The sequence below is a fragment of the Gallus gallus genome, chromosome 2, assembly GCF_016699485.2.
Source record: "Gallus gallus isolate bGalGal1 chromosome 2, bGalGal1.mat.broiler.GRCg7b, whole genome shotgun sequence".
NCBI classification, from domain to species: domain Eukaryota; kingdom Metazoa; phylum Chordata; class Aves; order Galliformes; family Phasianidae; genus Gallus; species Gallus gallus.
This window is the reverse complement of record NC_052533.1, coordinates 60,066,810-60,086,888: the sequence shown is the minus strand read 5'-3', so window position 1 is coordinate 60,086,888 and position 20,079 is coordinate 60,066,810. Positions and strand designations below refer to the sequence as shown.

Genomic DNA, 20,079 nt, shown 5'->3' with positions numbered 1-20,079 from the left:
GCAGGAAGCAAAATTTCCCCCAGTGGAACTTGAATATGGAGTTTATTCAGAGAGGCATGTAAATCCAGCCCACGCTGTTTTAACTGTTTAGTGTTCTATAGTGTCATGATGAATAAAAATGATGGGGTTTATTATTATTTTTTAAAACGCACTTTAGGTATGAGGTGAGGAGCAATGATTTTTGAATACATGTTGGGTACTCACCTTATGTGGGGTTATTTGATGTGATATTTCATGCAAAGTATAGCTCTATCTTGAGATCTGCAGTGGGGAGCAACATCCTAGAGATATGCAAGGATATGTGAAAAACACCGGAGTGCACTTAAGTAACAAGGCCCTAGAGAGAATCTACAGACTGACTGTGTGGAATATAATGAATTCTTTGCTATGAGTTGGACAAGCAGAGAAAGATACTAGGTTTAATTCAAAACCATTTCTTTCTTTCTTTGCTTGTTAATGAAACTGGCAGTAACTGGCAAGATGCATCATGTCGATGCCTGAACTGCAGGGAACTGTTAGGCCATCAGGCATCAGAAAGTTGTTGAAAAGAACTAATTTCAGTGGAGATTAGAAAATAAAGTGAAGGAAAAATAAAAGAAACTGGTTCATTATGTTTGATACCAGACGCATCTCTGTGCTACCCCATGCCTTGACAGGAAAGTTGGAGATGTGGTTTCAAAGAATCGCCGATATAGAAAAGAATGGAAGAGTGGGGGGAAAGCAGTTTGTGGACAACTAAGAGATGGAAGGGCTGTTGGTATTCCAGAGGACAAGAGTCTGAGTTAATATGACTTATTATTTAAGATCATGGATGTTTTTTCATTGACATCATATAAATCTGAAGGATTCACCTTTCTTTAAATAACCTTGAGCTGCTAGGCACTGTAGTTTTTCCATACTTATAAAGCAATAAAATGTCTTTTTCTTAAGCTTGGCATTAAAATGCACAAACTAGGGGAGAAATGTGACTTGATCCAGGAAGGTGGAAGAATAACAGATCCCACTATTGATAAACGTATGGACTTTCATTTCAATGCCATCCTAGATGTTGTCTCTGAGTGGAGAAAAGATAAAACCCAACATCAAGATGTTCCTCTTGGTGGTAAGTAGGAGATGTATTTAAAAGTGAATATTGTTGGCTGTGCTCATAACCATCAGAATTTAGTTTTATATTAAAATGCCTTTTACATCAGACGTTTTTAGAAGTATATGGCTGCACATCTAACCTTTAATACGACAGTAATAACCTAGCTCTATTGAGGACAGTTGACTACTTGTATACTCATAGACCAAAAAGTCCTTTGTAACTTCTAAGGAGAATGAATTTGAAGGCTTTTATAAATACTGTATTACTTTTAGTGTAGTATCTTGTTTTAATGGTGTAGCTTTTTGCAGTATAGCTAGTGGCAGCTGCAGTTCAAAAGACTTACTCCTTGCTGAAGCAGGCGGCAGCTAGCTCTAACTCCTATTCTTTATGACTAATCTGTTTAAAAAACAGCCTGATCAAAGTCTTTCAGTGGCAAGAACGGTCCCATCCCTGTTGGTAATGCCTCCCACTTACAGCATGCAAGCACATCCAAAGACAAATAAACTTGCTCAGAAATAGGTGTGTCCCAAATCTTTTCAGTGTGGGATGAATAAGAAAAAAGTAGCAGCTTTGTGCTGTTCAGTGAACTCTGGATCAAATTCCTTATCTCGTCTTGTTTTGTTTAAAAAAACAAAACAAAATTAAACAGGATTTATTTGCAAGGATTCTGTTATCCTAAAGTGTTGGGTTTTTTTTTTCCCCTGAAATATCTTCAACTATATATTAATGATAGTGAAGCAGTTAATGTCTCTTCTGTCTCAACTGACTATCCCAGCTATGCCGTTGCACTTCCTATTTTATTATAATTTTTCTTATCTCCAGAAGTTACGTACATTTTCTTTTTGAAGAAAAAATATTTTACTAGGGGAAACCTGTGTTTAAGCAGCAAAGTTATATTTTATCATCAGAAAGATCTTGTGGTTTTTCTACGAGAAGAAAAACATCTTAGTACAAACAAGCTTGAAAATCTTGTGATCCAGAGAAGAGAATACTGAAACGCAGTAGGACTTCCAATGAATTGTGATATATCCTTATTTGAAACATGTTCTTTCACAGAGAAAATACAAGAGATCTATAAAGCCTTTATTCGGGAGTCTGGTATCCAGTTCAGTGAACTGGAAGAAAAAGTACTACAGTTCCACCTCAGTAATTTGGAGTATGCCTGTGGCAGCAATCTCTCTCAGGTGAGTTTTCACAGCTGTGTTTTGACATGGTTGAGCTCTGTGGAAAATAAGTGTTGCAAGTGACATTGAGAAGCCTTCTGATCCCCCAGGTGGCCTCAATCAGCCATCCCTAAGTTACTCCTATATCCCTAACCTGTTCTTCCAAAGCATCGTGACATAAATTCCAGCACCTCTTTAGGTAATCTAATGGGAGTTCAAGACACACTTGCAGTGAAATCCTCTTCATTTTCAGAAGCTGAAAGTAGATGGTGCGGTGGAATAGTGCATTTTGCTGAGATTCTGGGTGGCAGAATTCACAGGAGAGAGTTACTCTTTCTCAGATGTTGTGTGTGACTTCTGCTTCTCAGCTGTGTTTAAAAAAAACAACTGAGGTATTTCTCTACCTTGCTAGGTATCTTGAGAATAAAGGCATTTAACTTCTGCAGTGTTGCAACACCACTCACCACTCCTAAGTATTCTGTTGACTGTATGATATGGTGTGAATGCAACTGCAGTGATAGGAATTGTCGTTTCAATAACAGTTTGAGAATTGCTTCACTGCCAGGTGGTGACTGCCAAGTGCAAATATTACTATTGTACTATGGGTCTGTGGGGGGAGGAAATGTCAGTGAAAGCAATCATGGGAGAACCTGTGAAGACAGAGAAAAATTCTATTGAGTTTTTTTTTCTTTTAATATCAGCTTTCCCCCTTCATATTGGGAAATACTTCATTTTTATTTCAAGCCTTACGGCTATAAAATCTGACTTCTTTGCTAGAGAGGAAACTGAAGTACACTGCAATCACTGCAATTCACCTTATTTTTTGTACTACTTCCCATTTTTTTCCTACCCCAAGCAGAGCTAAAAATTACTTGCTGGACACAAAGCCATACTGTGACTTAATCCAGCCATTATAAGCCAGTTAGGGGCCTTGGGAAAATAAGCTGTTTTTTTTCTTTGGTCAGCAATGCCATATATTCTCATGTACTTTTTTCTTTTTCCAGAGTTGTGGAGGGAATTGGGGTGGCTTCTAACTTGCGGGACTTTTGTTAGAACCCATGTCACGTACCAGTAGAGACAGCTACGTTATGTTCTGTCCACAGGTATCTGCACGCTCATGGGACCATAATGAGTTTTTTGCTCAGTTTGCTGGAGATCACACTCTTCTAACTGTGGGATATTCTACTGTCATTGATAAGCTGGCTGAAGGGCTGGACATCCGGTTGAATTTCCCAGTAAGTCTGGAAAACATCGATGCAATGCCTGTCTTGCTTTACTTTGACGCACCCAATCATATCTTTGAGGGTTTTTTTTCACCAGGCAAATGTGGAGCTGCAATTATTCCAACTTATCTCTAAGAAAAGAGAGGACAAGTTCAGAATTTCTTTTGTTAACCTTCTGACTGATCAGAAATTTAATTGTTGATGTTGTCATTAGCATTGACTAATTCTATTTATATTAAATCTGTCATACTGAAAACACAGCTGTATTTCTGCATCCTACGTGTGCAGTCTAAACTACTATACAAATTTGTATTTCAATAGGTACAGAGTATTGACTATTCTGGTGAAGAAGTACAGGTCACTACTGCGGATGGCACTGTGTGGAGGACACAAAAGGTACCCAGTATGCTTTAAGTCTATGGATTTTGGAGAACACAACAACAGTATTTTCCACAGTACATGTACCTCTTTTTTGTTTGTTTTTCCCTTTCCACAGAAGATTATTCAGTCCAATTTCTCACACTTCAAAGAAAACTCATACATTCCAATGATCTGTATTTGGGTGTTCTACAATCTATTTTTCATTGAACGTGCTTGAGTTTTGAGTACTACTTGATCTAAAGAACTAAAGACTATGAAGGTAGAACTAAAAATATGAAGCAGATCGATTTTTATCTGGTCTCCGAAGTGATGGTTTCCTTGGTTCCACTCCCTGCTCAGCTTTACCCCTTTTTTTACACACAGATCTGCCCTTTAAAATGTCTTCCTTTGGGATGCAGCACTCAACAACCTACTATCTCTCAGCCACCCTTACTTCCTACATCTTCATTTGCTTTGTACTGGAAAAATTATGTTTTAGGTATCATTTCAAAAATTCTACCTGTACTTGATCAAAATAGAATTGACATCACCAGTGTCACTGAACCATTTTTAAAGGGAGGGAATCTGTGAAGGAAAAAAAAGACTTTTTCCCCTTTCAAAAGGAATTTTTGTTAAGCTGATGGTCTGATTGACTATCGTTTATGAGAGGTATTAAAATTACCAGCATGGCTTGCCATTCACACAAGCAATTCAACAGTTTGTGACTTAAAAGCTAGAAAACTGAGAGACCTGTTCTCACCTGAATGTAATGCATGTGTTTCCCATTAATGTGCAGTAAAATCAGACACTAATGTTAAGATATCTGTTGAGCATTACACATGAATAATCCAAGATAGTTTAGAGGATTCTATTAATCTTAAGTACAGCGTTCAGCTGTTGCTTCAATTGTGACTGTAATTATTTCTCTCAGGTATTAGTGACAGTACCACTGGCCCTTCTTCAGAAAAATGCCATCCAGTTCAATCCTCCGCTGTCAGAAAAAAAAATTAAAGCTATTAATAGTTTGGGAGCAGGAGTCATTGAGAAGGTAAGCAAACTCAGATTATATTTCAGTTCCTTTTCATAGAAGAATTTGCTGCTTTGGCCCTATTGCTCTTATGGAGTATTTCTCAGGGTTTGCTTACACATTTGGTTTTACTTGTATCCTCCAGCCAAAAATCTTCCGTGAGGTATCTGCTATTTGTCATTTTGGAGAAGGGGTTGGGGAAGGAAGCACAGAAAAAATATTGTGCTGAGCTGCTTACTTTTTTCTACTTCCATACCATTAGTGAAATTCAGTGGAAATAATTGTATTCATTTCTTTTCCAACCACCACAATGAAAATTATTACAAAGCCAGCAGAGATCATGTGTATTTCTTAGAATTCCCATCTCAAATGTGTTTTTTAAAGAAGTTGGTATAGAATCACTTCACAGCTTAAACCTTTTTGTGCCTAATTTTGAGCGAGCCTTCTCACTGATCTTAAATATTTCAAAGTTCTCATAGTATGCTTAATCCTGGTCTATTTTGACCTAGGAAATACATGAACTATTTTGGAAGAATACCAAAAGCTGTGTATTTGACCAGCTTGTAAGATTCCTTAACTTTTCCTAATGAAAAGAGAGCTGATCCTCAAAAGATCCCTCCTAAGGTCTGTGCTTAGAATAAAACAGTAATAATGCCAAAAACAATACTATCACAGTGTGGAAATTTAAAGGCAAGATTCAGTGATCCTCATCTGTTATAGGGAATTTCTGAGTTCTGCATTAGGTTTGTAAAAACTGCCAAATTGGAGCATTTTCATAGTGAATTTCATGGTGAATTCTGTGCATTTTCAATTTCTGAGACTTCAGTTTATATATTATTTTTTTGAAACTCCCTCAGAGAACTGTGTTGAACACTGAGTAAAAAAGGGGAAAAGAATTAGATGAACAGTTACGAGTTGTGTGATGTGCTATGAAATTCTTTGATTCCATCTCTCTCTTTCCAGATTGCATTGCAGTTTCCTTATAGATTTTGGGACAGTAAAATTCAAGGTGCTGATTTTTTTGGTCATGTTCCACCCAATTCCAGCCAACGCGGACTCTTCAGTGTTTTCTATGACATGGATCCAGAGGTAACACACTCTATTCGTATTTTCTGCTGGCCCTTCAGAAATGTGGTTTGGAATCTAAATGCAAAAATTACTGAAAAATGAAAGCTTCCGTTTTTTTTTTTTTTTTTTTTTGGTGGTGGTGTTTTTTTTTTTTCCTTTTAAGTGAAGTGGAATCACTTTTATTTGTCAAGAAAAAGCTGATTTATATTTCTTTGTAGTAAATGGCAATATTTTCCCAGGCATGGGTACAAAATAATACAGAAGTATGTTGATACTTTTAGTGTCAAAGCTATTCTGAAAACAAGTGTGTAAGACCTAACTACAGATGAACAGTCTGCCTGTTACTTCAAGCTTAGGACTTCTGATTCCTTACTTAAACCAACTAAAAAGGACAGTGTTGGCTTATTAATACTTACTGGCTTGCACTGGTCTGAATGACTTTGTGAAGTTGCAGAAGATAAGCACTAGGTTTTGCATGAATGTGAAGTCTGCAGGGTCAGTCTCAAAACCAGTTCAAATCAATATACTGGCATTCTGTTTTCCTTCCCTGACAGTTCCAAGCAGACACACCACACATTTAACCTTCTTCATGCTTTAACAAGTGCTGATTGCTACTTGACAACAATTAGAAGTTGTTTTGGAACTTCATGGCTTACTGTGAAAAGAAACTATCCTGTCAATATTGTGCTGTGTTATTAAAATATCAATAGCTGCATATGACTTTCCATATAGCCTTCTTGTCATCTCCTTATTACTTATGAGCTTATTCTATATGAGATTCAGCATGCTGATGCTTTCCAGAAACACTCATACAATTATTCACAATTATAATTATTGATAGCTATTCTCTGGTAGCTATCAAGTTTAGTAACGGAAGAATTTATTGTATAGATAAAAGAGGGAGAATTTGTGAAAAGGTTTGAGAATCTGTGTAGTATTCCATGGTTACTGCTTAATCTTTGAAACTATTGAATCATAGCAGATTTCCTGAAGTGAAAGGAAGCACCACGAGAACTGAGCTTTCATTTCTTGGGCCAAAATCAGCTGCTAAGAACTCAGCACTGGCTCAAATCCAGAACATATCTAGCTAGTGTTTAAATAGCTCATCTCTGTTACCATCTTTTGAAACTGGAGTAGAGTTGATGTGAAGTTTTGGCATGGGAGTTTGAGAGGTCTGTCTCAAAGGTCAAATTTTTGGGCGTAGCCTTTCAATACGCATACAGGGAGTTTTCAGTTAATTCTGAGTGAGTTGTCAGAGGGGCTGACTGTCCTGATACAGGTTTATTTTAACAGGATGTTATATTAGTAACTGGAACATAAACACTGAAAAATAAGAAGCCTTTATTCTAAAGAATCAGAGCTGATTTCATCTAGAACAAAAGGTCTTCTGTAGCTGAAAAATATCTTTGTCAATAGTCATTAAAATTTAAATTAGCAATTGGTAATTAAAATAAAAATTGTGAAGTGATATTTTATGTTATTATTTGGTTTTCTAGGGCAAACAAAGCATTTTAATGTCAGTGGTCACTGGAGATGCTGTGACAACCATTAAGAATTTAGACGACAAACAAGTACTACAACAGTGTATGACTGTACTTAGAGAGCTGTTTAAGGAGCAGGTGAGAAAAACCTTTTCTCTTAAAAGATGTGAATTAATGTGCCAACAGACATAAAGCTTCTGATTGTATTACTTCATGGTATACAGGAAAACGTTTGATATTTTGGACTATTTTTCTTTTCCAGTGTTTGGGGAAATACTTCTTTTGAGATATGGTAAAAACAGAATTTGGATGCTGTATAGAGGGGAGCTTATTCTAGTAAGAAACAGCCCTTTCATAGATGCCTTGTGGTAGAGGTACAAGCAACATGATCACTCAAAGGTCCTAAATCCTGACTGTAAAGAAACATATGAGGTGGTAATTCCTTTGCTTCCCCATCCAGACACCGGCTCATAAGGACAAACGCTAATGGGAGAATCAGGCAAATCTGGGGCTATCATTGAACAACGTTATTTTCACTCTGCTTAACAAACTCAGTAATATTTTACACCTAAATTATTTGTAACAGTTAGGTGTCAAGGAATGCTCGGTGTTAATGTTCATGGTTAGGATGTTGGGACTAATGGTCTTGGAAGAATTTTGGCATCTGAAAGCCTTTCTTTTCTTAGGAAACATACTTTTGGTAACAGCTTTACAATTACCAGAATTGCAGGCAATGCAAGTCCACACACCTGCTATTTTCACCTCATCAGAACATACAGGAAGCAAAGAGGTCTTCAGTTTGGTGCTGATCTAGTCTAGAAAGATGATTCTCATGTCTTTGTCCCCATGGTTTAACAAAGTTGTGAATTTTAGCCATCTCTTGACAGCACTGCAGGATTTTCAAAGACAAGGTAGCTTTGAGGGCCATACCAAAAGCTCCTTCTGGGATGTCTGTGCAACCTGCCATATGTATCTTTTTGGCTAGCAATTGTTTTGCTTGCTTGAACTTTAGTTTTCCGGGGGTGATCTGAACAGAACTGCTTATTTGTAGATACCGGAAGCTGTGCAGGAGGCAATCAGTGATACTTCTATCTACTTGTCACAAACCACTTAAGAGTAAGACACAGCTGTAGTTAAGTGAGCCTTCATAGAGTTATTCAGGCTCTTTCCAGTAGAATGGAGTGGAACTTACATACTCTAATACGACAAAAATACACAGTATTACAATCACAGCTTAACTATAGGCTTTCTTTTTGTTTCTCCCTAAATCTGGCCTTGAAACTGGCTCATTTTCTGATTTTGGACAAGTACATTTATTTCTTCACTGGGATAAAATCATCTGCGAAATGGAAATTATATTTTGAGATTTAAACTGGAATTCACAAACTATTAGGTCTCACCAAGATGCAAGGAGCTTACATCATACGCACAAACACGCTGAATTACGTTGATGCTGGCATTTTATCTGTTTGCAAGATTGTGTTATTGGGACAGGGGAATTTTCTCTTTTTACCTTTGTAGTTCCAGGTTTAATACAATATCTGTATTTGTTGCATTCAAAACAGAGGAACTGGAACGTTTCAAACAGAAGGCAACACTGGCAAACAAATTATCTTCCGTGCTTAGTGCCGTAATAAATAAAACTGGGATTTAATTCAGGAATTTAATCCAATCTGCAGCTCCAATCTGTAGTATAATAATACTGCATGCTCCCTAAGGATTCTGGAAAGCTATATATACGTGAGCTCTTCTTTGCAGCATATAAGTTTCACTCTAATTATGCAGGAGGTTCCCGATCCAGTGAAGTTTTTTGTTACTCGATGGAGCAAAGACCCCTGGCTCCAGATGGCATACAGCTTTGTAAAAACAGGAGGCAGCGGGGAAGCTTATGACATTATAGCTGAAGACATACAAGGAACAATTTTTTTTGCTGGTGAGGTAAGTATCTTTGGTACTGTTGATTTAAGGTTATCGGGGAACCATTTATGAAAGATTGTCTTTTGCTAGCCAACAGTTATCAATATAGAGGTAGCATGTAAGTATACTTGTATATACTTACAAATATACAAATATACTAACGTTTCTTCATTTTGACACAGACCTCTCTTTATTACTATCGTTGGGCATAGGTAGGTCACCGTATATCTCAGGCTAGGAGTGAACTGCATAAGCAGTAAGAGCAGCATATGAAAAGAACACACTCTCCACTTGTATTTTTAGTCAAATTATCTTTCTGTTACTGGGTAACATAACAGATGTATGCTGCTGATGGTACGGTTGCATTCTACATTGAAACAGTACTTAAATGTCTCTCTGAAGTGCTCGCAGCAAAACAGACAACTGATGTTGCTCGTTGACTTGCTTTGCAGATTTTGATGTTGGCAGAAATCACCAATCTTTCCTCTAAAATTCTTTCAACTAAGTTTTCCATAGCCTTTTAAAACGTTGGCACAAGCCTACGTAAAACATAACTGATCTGAACTTCTCATTTCATATCTGTTTTAATAGCTCTGGAAACAATTAATTACTTTATTTTTTTTTTAATACAGGCCACAAATAGGCACTTTCCTCAGACCGTTACAGGAGCTTACTTGAGCGGGGTTCGAGAAGCCAGCAAAATAGCAGCATTTTAATGACAACATTTCTGTGCTTATAGATATGTTTTAAATTGTTTTCTGTGGGTAAAACTATCCTCAAGTTTCCTATCTGCTGCCTTTCTTCCAAGTGGTACTTCAATAGTATATGGTACCTGAAGATAAAATCTTCATCTTCCTTTTCCTACTTTTTTTTTGTTTCCCCTTTTGAGCCCTAACGATACGTATTGGTGGGTTTTTGGTTTTTTTTCTTTTCATCTAAAATATTACCAGCAAGAGTGACATTGGAGTCTCCGGCCACAGCTTAACTAAGGGAACTTTTGTTGCGAGTCCTTTTCTGTGTGGCTTAAGTCATGATATTGTAGATCTTCATTTCAGAAGGTCATATTAAAGCAAGATGAAGTTAACATACAGCATTAAAAATGCTGGCAGTTAGTAAAGGGAGAATGGGAGTTTTCCACTAACTGTGCTTCTCAGGTTGATTATGCTCAGAGGAGTTCAAACTTGCTCCCAAAAGCCTGAAAAACCCAGACAAACTCCAGAATTACTGTAGGAAGGCACTCAGCTATCATTCTTTCTACTTGCAATCAACGACCTCTTCTACAGTATTTCTCATATTCTTAGCCTCCACCACCCAGGCTTTGGAATATCAAGTTTGTTCCTTTAAATCAGACTGCTGGAACAGTTTACGGTGCAATCATAGGTTATTGTAGCTAAAAAAAAACTTGAAAGTAAAGATTAACTTTTACGTTACTTTAAAAACAACTTTGAAATGTTCTCCCTGTTACTTAATTCAGAGAAATCCTTGTTACGGTAGGGTAAGTTTAGATTTGCTTAGTGCTTCTGATCACGTAGAAAAAGGATAGCTTGAGAATACTCTATTTCTAAGATTATTTTGGAAAAAACTCCAAATTCATTTGAGCTGAGCAGAGGAACTACTGCTACGAGTGCACAGTGCGGGGGAAGAAAAGAACTGTAAGTTGCTAACAGCTCATTCAGCTTTCATATTTAAAAAATAAGCGAAGATGAATGAGGAAAAATATTAACACTTTATGAAGGGCTGAAACAAGGTAGCATGCACTTTGACTTGAAGTTTTTTTTTTTTCTTTTGTTATTAAAGTATTATTAAAAACACTTTGTGGGAGTTATTCAGTAAGGGCTAAGCATCTATCTAATAGTTTTTCCACGAGACGGGGAAGACCAAGTATTTTTCAGTAGAGACCAGACAGGCACAATGAGGATATCTGTTGTAATACTGTTCCACTAAAATGGTATTCACGGGAAACAAAACTTAAAACCAACTTTTAGTTCTGTTCTGCCATACCTTCCGTGTAACTTTACTGCCTCGTGTTTTCTGGAAGGATAGTAAGCACTTATTCTTCTTCCCCCTCCTTGTTATATTTTGATCTCTTCATGTAAGAGTGACACAGCAAGCTTTCTTAGCTTTTAACAGGGCTTATTTCCATAAAGCTGTATCACTAGAAAAAACAAAAGCAACGTTAAGAAAAATCCTACTGAATAAATGCAATCTTTTAAAATACCTAATAATTTGTTTTTAGAGTAGCGATGATATTGTTAAATATCTTTATTTAATCTCTAATTTACAAGGTAAAGATGTTTATATAACTAGATGTTCTTCAGATATATATTCTGTTCTGCTTCTTAAAGCTGAATTATGCGGATTAATAGGAAAAGTGTAACTGTTCATAAGTTTTCTCTACATAAAGGCTAACATGTACAGTTTTAAAAGTATTTCCAAATATTAAATTGTAATTTAAAGGCTATAAGAAGCAAGACAAAAATCCTTCGATAAAAGATAATCCAACATCAGATCTCGCTTTTAGTAATTATTTGCACTTTGTTAACTCCACGTAGTACAGGCTCACTTATAGCTCAACTAGGAAAGATGGAGAGCTGTATGTATTTGAGTTCCAAGTTTCTTTCCTAGCTTATCACGTATGAGGTGGTGGAATCACCCACCCTGGAAGTGGTCAAGAAAAGGGTAGATGTGGCACAGAGGGATGTGGTTAAGTGGGCATGGGTGATGGGATCTTGGTCATCTTTTCCAACCTTACTGATTCTATGATTGTAAACAAGCTTAATGCTACGAGCTCAAAATGTTAATTCAACTCAATGGCTGCTCCCGCTGACCTCGGTCAAAACTTCAGTCAGCTTCGTAACAAATCACGTATTCAGGTAAAAACTGCCTAGAAAGATGAACACAGCTTCATTTCTACAGTGGAAAAGTTTGCATGAACGTGCTTGTTTCAGGCACGTGCTTCCATCCTGTTAATTTGTCCTTGGGGTTTTAAATCTATCTATGACTTGGCAGGTAGATAAATGATACTCTAGAGAATAGAGGAGGACATGAACGAATGCTATCACATTTGGCTTTAGCTGCTGCACACTTCTTATAGCATTAACGTAAGAAATGATAAATTTACAAATGACTGTCTATTAATTATTTGTATATTATTTTTGTGCCGAGGCACTTAAATGGCGTTGCGCTGCACTTAAGTTTGAGGAGTAAATACAAATAAGTATGTTCCACTTTAGCTTATGTTCACTTAAAATATAAGAATATCAGGCTGGTTCTGAGGCTTCATTCTTTATGTTCCCCCAGTTTTCTTTTTTAAATACTCATGTCCGATTTTATTCAAGCATGTATTGTGTTTCTATTTTTGTGTTTAATTTATTCCCTGCAAATAAAGAACTAGGGAATGTTCTATTTGTGCAGATTTGTTTAAACGTTATCAAACATATCTGAATGCAGAGCATGATCTGTTACACTTCAATTCTTCTGTGTGACTATGTTATGGCAGCAGAATAAAACTGGAAAGTATCCTCAGGGTAGTTGTGGTGTTTTTTTCTTCCTTGAATTTTCATTACCATTCTTCAAGGCCAGCTGTAATTTCATTCTAAGACTGTGCTACCAGTGCTATCCCCTTACCCACAGAACACGTGAGGGGCCAGGTTTTTACTAAAGTTATGGCCTGAGATTCTTCTAAGAGAGCATATTTTATTGCAAAATTGAGTATTAGACACGGACAAAACTATGAACATTTCATTACTAAGATTTTTTACGTTCCTCTCCCTCCTCCCACCTAGCTGCTTTTTATAAAATAACCTAAGACCATTACACTTGCAGTATAAAGACCCTCTGAACTTCACCAAACTATACCTGTGGGACGCTATCGCTGTTATTCCACCACCCCAAAGTTATTAGATGTTTCAGAGCAACACAACTGCTCAAATAATGAATTTCTCAAGAAATGCAAAGTACTTCATCCATTCTCATAGAATCATGGTTCAGGTCAGAAGGAACTTTTGGAGATGATGTGGTTGCACGTCCTTCTCAGAGAAGGGCTGCTGTAAGGCAGGTTGCTCAGGACCCTGCCTGAACACCTCCAGCAATGGGGATCCTCCCATCCCCTGCCTGCTGGCAGTTGCAGGCTTGCACTATGGACTCCATTTACCTGTTTCTTTCTAAGGAAGAGGAAGCTCAGCTTGCTCAGTATCCCTTCATACATCATGTGCTCCACACCTGTTATCTTGCTGGCCTTCCACTGGACTCGCTCCAGGATGTCCATACCTTCCTTATCTCACAGAGCCCAGAGCTGAGCACAGCAGTCCCAAGGCAGGCTCCCAACTACTGAACTTAAGGAAATACTTGCTTTTCTTTGATCTACAGCTCACAGGCTACACAAGTGCTGAACACCCCCCCAGTGTTGTTCTGCCTCAGGGGTATACAGGTGAATTCTGTTTAAATTATTGGATGCGTCACCATTTGCCCCATCCCAGGTCCTTCCCTGCAGATTTTCTGCAAAGTTGCTTAGAAAGAAACGAGTCTGTCCCCACCCAAAGTGCTACACGGGCTTTTTCTTCCCAGATGCTGGGTTCTGCATTTGCTGAACTTTATCATGTTCCCATCAACCCATTTCTCCTGTAAATCAAGGTCCATCTGAACATACTTTTTGATATGCAACTTCTGGCTACTTGCTCTTACAAATAAATGTCTTTGAATTCAGAAAGACTTGAAGGGCAAAAATAACATGCTTTCCTAAAAATTTTCAGCAAGAGAAGCATAGACTTTTACTAAGTTTCTTATTGCAGGGTCCCAGACAAAATATTCTGGTACCATATAGATTTTCCCTTGTTCTAAGTGACAGGAGCTAAAATAAAAGTAATAGAATAAAAAGTGAAAACATTCCTGAGATGAATGCTTTTTCATCTTGCTCAGTAGAAGCTACTTGGTTATAGTCAACTTGAACAGAGGGTTGGACCAGATGACCTCCAAAAGTCCCTTTCAACCTAAAGCATTCTGCAATTCTGCGATACATTTGCCATACAACTTTCTGATTTGAAAAGAAAAAGAATTAAATCTACCCCAAGCAGTCATGAGCTACCTTCTTTCTGAAACAGCAGAAGACCTGATAAGCCTTCCCAGAATTGCCCTGCTGACTGCTAAAGGCAGTATTACACATTAAGCACCGAGCTCTAAAAAGTTTGTTTTTAAGCCCTGTTTAGCAATGGCTACTCTAAATTCAGGCAGACATGCCAGAGCAATATGCCATGGGTAACCCCAGAATTCCAACTCAGCTCTTTGGCTAAAGACATGCAGCATCCTCCCACCACCAAATTTCTTCTCCTCCTTTTCCCCACCTAGCTCCCCCTCCACCTTCTTTCTCCTACAGGACCCATGCACTCACTCCAAGCATGAAGATCACTCATGAAAGCAGCTGCTTGTGCAAGCAAGTCATTCAGGTTAATACATGCATTTTTGCAGGTCACCAACCAAAACACCAAACACCAAAACTTCAGTAAACAAAAGAACCAATACACTGGCATGTAGGAATTTTGCTGTAAGCAAATCAAATCAAGAAGTTAGACTGGTTTTTCTAGACTACTATGGTCAGGATATAATCTTGAACCTTTTTCAAGGTATATGCCTTAGACACACTATTCTGTCAACTTTTGAGCCTATTTTGTATGGAATTTAAAGCTCTGATCAGCTGTGTTTTACATCCAATAGCATCAGGAAAAACAGATTTTTTTAATGTACCTTCTTGTATTGGTCTCACAGCCTTCCACACAGTGAAATCGTGTATCAGCTGCAGCTAGACTGGAATGGATTACCTGAGAAATAGTTCAGACAGTTCTTCTCAGCTGAGAACTGCACTTAAAGGCAATTAAGAGATTTTAACACAGTCTTTGACAGTTGCCAATTCCATTTCCATTCCATCATCACAACTCCAAAATGGCAAGTAATGCACGTACACAATAAATCCAAGTATGCCATTCCTTTCCAAGTATTTACACAGTAAGAAATGTTTATACTTGAAAGTCATTTGCCATAAAAACTACTTCCTGACCCAAAAAAATGAAAACTGACTGGTATATTAAAATACCAATCACAAGAAAGCTACGTGATTTAAATTACTGTTATTAAAAATCCATGTGAAAACACAACATAACTTGACACAAGTAACTTAACAGTTTTAGGTGGGACTGCTGGTGGAAGTAGAAGCCTCTAACGCTTGTAATTGTACAAGTAAAATTTACAAAGCCTTCTTTATACTCAGATATTTCAGAGGGGAAAAAAAAATAAATCACAGAGCATATAATTTTAGGTCTTGTTGCAAAGACATGACCTTCAGCAACAATCTTCTAAGCAGGGAAGTCTGCTGAATTAGGCTTAGGTAGCTTCTACCGAATGAGATGAAGACAACAGCCTTGTTTCTGTATAATTATTTTTACTATACATTTAAGCAAACGTACCATCAACATTGATTTACATTTTTGTGAAAGACATTTATTGAATAAAAAACCCCGTTACATTCAGCCTTGTTATAAATGACGACACGCAAAGAAAGTCAAAATATGTGATGACCGAGTAGTCTAACTGGCTGAACATTTTCAGAACTTAGATCACTTATGAACACTTATTTCCCAACTGTACAATAATAAAATGCAAAAATATGCTTTGTCTTCCCATTAATACTGTAGTCAGAGGGATTCTTTACTTTTGGCATTAATGGCAGCCCACACTTCACCATCTGTTATTAGTTGGCATGCTAAGTGTAGGACTTTCCATATTAGCTACAATGTATTTGGAAAAAAGAAACCCAAAGGGCAGAAACATATATGCAAAAGAGTTCACTTTGATCCAAAAAGCTATGGGTCAAAGTTCAGGACTGCAGACTTACAAGTACCAGCACGTATGTTGAGGCACCAAGGCTGAGGTTCAGAAGAGCGCTCCTATACAGAACAGAGATCAACCACACAGTAAAGCCCAATTCAGAAACCCCACTGGGGGCTTCCAAAGCTATGGCACCTCCTAACTGTACATCATGGATATCCACTTCTGAGATGTCAGGCCATCGAGTCAAGACACTAAAAGACTTTTTTGCAAAGTGAGATCTGAAAAAAATTTCCTATAGTCTTTACAGGGACTTTATTTATAAGGTCAAGCCATTGAAACAAATGTACCTGTAGTCTTTGTACAAAATTAAACACTGCAAAGCTTAAGTATAAAACTACAGTTTCATTTCTGTACAAGATGGGAAAAACATTGTAAAACCTCAACTCCTTTGCAGTATAATCAAACTTCTGCATCTCGCTTTCCATCACAGCCTCACTGCTGAACGCTGACATTTCATGTCATAAATCCTCTAAGATAAGATTAAAAACTGATTTGCACAAAAGAAATCAGAAATAACTTTATATACACAACAGAAAGCCTTTTAAGAGTACAAAAATAACATCTATATGCCGATTAGTTACCATGCTTTGACAATTCCAAGTGCCTAAACATGCAAGACAGTAATGACGGATCTAGGATTATTCTGCATCTGTAGAATGTTTTGGATTATGAAAGACATTAACGTGCCATTAACTCCTGTTATTTTCAGATTGGATATATACTCAAATTCTTTTTAAAACCAATAATGCAGTATTTCAGTCTCTGCATGTATATCCATAGATAAACAGCTTTCATCTTGATTTTTAAATCTTCTGCAAGCCAGTAATGCAGACTAAAAAGCTGTGATGGTTCTAATCAATCTAATTATTCAAAGCAATCCAAGATGTACAAAAACTATAAAAAAGGGAACACTTATTACCATGCACAAAACTTAAGAATGTTCAACTAAAACGTGCATCAAATGCATGTTTTGTTGTATTTTTTTTTTTTTGCTTTAGAAAAAAAGATACACGACACGATTTACATTAACACTCTTAGCATTAGATCAGCAGAATCAGTTCTGACTAAATACCACGAGGGTAAGACACATTCCTTTTGCTGGTGCCTATCATATCTTCAAATCCATGGAAACAAAATCAGGAATCTTCCATTTCCCAGCCAAATCAGATCATGAAATCAACTGCAATGAGAAGCGTATTAGTTTTCTCCTTTCTCCACATCTACCTGCAATGTACACATTGCCTCTCCTTTAGCATCAGACTATCAAGAAAATGCACTCAACCTTTGCTGTCACGAAAGCCCAAGAACATCCCTCCAGCAGACAGATTGCTCTTATGTCTCTGTTGATAACAACACATACATATGTATGCACAGCACACAGATGTAACTATTTTTTGACAGTCATGTATCATTTCAATGCCTGCAAATGAACCCACAAGAAAAAAAAACAACTTACAGGCAGCTTCCTAACTGTGTTATCTGTGAAAAAGGGCAAATATAGAGATAAGCTCTCTTTATCCAATTTCCTTCTCTCCCTTGTAGAGCTTTCCAGCCTAGAAAGCTTACACCACCTCTGTGCTGTTATCAGTGAATGTGGTCAGTGCGTGATTTACAAAGCAACTCACAGCCAGAGCTGCAACTGGAAGAAAATACAGCCTTCAGTGTCAAAAGTCATAAAAAATTAGGAGAGCTCTAATTTTAGTTCTGCTTGCTAAAGAAACTCAAAGTAGTAATGACATGCTAAGAAAAAAAAAGGTCTGGACTGGTTATTTTAAGAAGAGGAATACAGAAAAAAAAACCCAGCAACCACAGAACAAACAACAACAACAAAACCCAATAACCAACAAAACCACTCTACGCACCCCACATAAGGGGAGCCAAAAAAGAAGGGCAAAAAAAAAGCCAGTATTCACATCTCTCAAAACAATGAGGTTTGGGATGCTTCCAACACTACCCAGGAGGTTAATACAACTGGTGGAAAACCACGCCAAGCCAATTTCTAATAGACTTGGAAAAATCTCTCCCTAAACAATTAAGTCTTTACCTCTTTGACTGTTTCTTTAATGAAGTCTTTCCTGTCAGATAAGTCATAACTGGGATAGTTCTCATACACCTAGAAAAAAAGAATAAAAAAATACAACCTGGAGTTACTTCCATTCGGTGTACTTTATGAATAGAAGCTTAAAGAAAAGAAGAGCAAAAAGCAGCGCTGTACTTCTAGTACTACGAAACTGTCAGAACTCCCTCTGTTAATTATGGAAAGTTGCATTTATTTCCCTGTCCTTATTTTGATCATGAAATTCAAACAAATTTATTTCTCGTGTTTGGTCACTGACTGAATTGGTACTGTCAATACATCAACAAATTGGAATGCCTAACCAGCCACGTTAAGCAAATTAAGAGTTCTCCAATGTTTGTCTTACATGTTTTCTAAGCACACAAATACCCTCTTAAAAAAATAATCAAAATGAAACCTCAGAGCCTACTTATTTTTTTGTAATAAGCACAATTGTCATCTTCCAAGCTACCAACATAAGCATCAATATATTTATGCGCTATTCTGCAATTGCTCTTTGGTTAACCATCATGAATGGGAAGTGAAGGGATATCAAACAAATTAAACAGCAACAACGAAAACCACAACAAATGCCAATACCGACAACGAACGCAGAAAATGTTATGCCAGCTCACCACATTTCAGACTTACCCTACCTAAGATAGATCCTATGTAAGAAGTGACAAGGCAACAGTGCCGCCCGTGTTGTGGTCGCTTTTCCCTTTTCCACCTGCCCTGAAGCTCAGTGGCTTCTTTGCACAGCCCATACAACTCATTAACTCAGCTGAAAACTACTCATTCTGCGACAGTAGCACTGAACAGACTCAAAGGATACAAGAAGAAGGAGAGCAAGGCGAGCAGGAGAAACGTGCACAGAGCAGGACACAGTCCTTCCCTTCTGACAACAAAAATCTGCTGCGCTGTCTCAACAGCTCTAATATTTGCACCTAATTACACAGCAGTTGCTTTGAAGGTAACAGCACTACTTCCCATGTAGCTATTTTCCATTTAGAGATTTTCATTCCCCTGTGGAACGTTCAACACTGCATACCTAAAGATTGAAGTTCTCCTCCTAATAGCTGTTAGTAACTAAATCAAGGCGAAACCATCTTGTTTCAGAAACATTGTGCAGAGTGTAAGCCATAGTTTGCAAAACAAGGTGACAGAAGTCAACTCACAGACAACTCACTGTCCCCAAAAGAACTGCTATATCGTTTGCTTACCTCCTTGCAGATCTGTTTCATTGTGACTTCCTCCAAATTTGCATTGGCCAACAATTTCTTGACAGTTTCCTTAATTTCTTCATCTGTAGGTGGCTTCTTCAGCTTTTTAATTAAAGGTTCGTTATCTGAACTGTCCTCAGATTCACTTTCTAGATATGAAGAATAATTCAGATTGTAATAAAAGATTTTAAACTTGCTTGCATTTTCTCCAAAACAAAAGCTATCAGAACATTTGATGCAGATGATCACCCTTAAAATGGTTATCTTGCCAGACCATCGTGTTATAAATACAGCTAATGCTGTCAGTATTACACTTACTGAATTTACACATCCGCATTACTGTTTGTAAACTATCAGTTTACAAATCAATACATACCCTAGAAAGTATGGATCTGTTTACATTCATCTATCAAACAAAAACAAAAGCAAACCAGCCACATTTATGACAGCAATTCAAAATAGAGGCATTTCTCCCCTAAATAAGTACTTATTTGCTTTAAAAAGGAGTTTAGCTTCCTCTTCCCAGTGGCGCTGTCACTAGGCTCTCGTAATTTTGCAGTGCTGTAATCCCAAACATACCATCAGAAACACCATT

At 37.4% G+C, this 20,079-nt stretch overlaps 2 protein-coding genes and 1 long non-coding RNA gene across 14 annotated transcripts in view; 1 reads left to right on the top strand and 2 right to left on the bottom strand.

Moving 5' to 3' along the window:
• KDM1B (lysine demethylase 1B) overlaps positions 1 to 12,851 on the top strand; it is a 28,634-nt gene extending 15,783 nt beyond the window's left edge. For both annotated transcript variants that reach the window (XM_015275951.4, XM_025147645.3), the window contains 9 exons: positions 931 to 1,102; positions 2,144 to 2,271; positions 3,354 to 3,485; positions 3,795 to 3,869; positions 4,765 to 4,881; positions 5,824 to 5,949; positions 7,425 to 7,547; positions 9,195 to 9,347; positions 9,959 to 12,851. In XM_015275951.4, coding sequence (XP_015131437.1) covers positions 931 to 1,102; positions 2,144 to 2,271; positions 3,354 to 3,485; positions 3,795 to 3,869; positions 4,765 to 4,881; positions 5,824 to 5,949; positions 7,425 to 7,547; positions 9,195 to 9,347; positions 9,959 to 10,042 — 1,110 coding nt within the window. In that variant the 3' untranslated portion in view covers positions 10,043 to 12,851. The remainder of the gene's footprint in view (positions 1 to 930; positions 1,103 to 2,143; positions 2,272 to 3,353; positions 3,486 to 3,794; positions 3,870 to 4,764; positions 4,882 to 5,823; positions 5,950 to 7,424; positions 7,548 to 9,194; positions 9,348 to 9,958) is intronic.
• Positions 1 to 20,079, bottom strand: part of DEK (DEK proto-oncogene) — a 44,849-nt gene that overhangs the window by 11,605 nt on the left and 13,165 nt on the right. For 3 of the 11 annotated variants that reach the window (NM_001012560.2, XM_040683502.2, XM_046924100.1), the window contains exons 9-11: positions 19,485 to 19,633; positions 18,250 to 18,318; positions 15,740 to 17,385 (exon numbers count right to left, since the gene is read on the bottom strand). In NM_001012560.2, the coding sequence (NP_001012578.1) occupies positions 17,374 to 17,385; positions 18,250 to 18,318; positions 19,485 to 19,633 (230 nt within the window). In that variant the 3' untranslated portion in view covers positions 15,740 to 17,373. Of the gene's footprint in view, positions 1 to 10,056; positions 11,482 to 15,739; positions 17,845 to 18,249; positions 18,319 to 19,484; positions 19,634 to 20,079 lie in introns of those variants that run through there. The other 8 variants (XM_046924107.1, XM_040683454.2, XM_015275865.4 and 5 more) reach the window with 4 other exon arrangements.
• Positions 2,150 to 3,454, bottom strand: LOC124417796. The gene is made up of 2 exons (XR_006936203.1): positions 3,320 to 3,454; positions 2,150 to 2,900 (listed from the first exon to the last, which is right to left on the bottom strand). It is a non-coding gene; the product is annotated as an uncharacterized LOC124417796 (long non-coding RNA).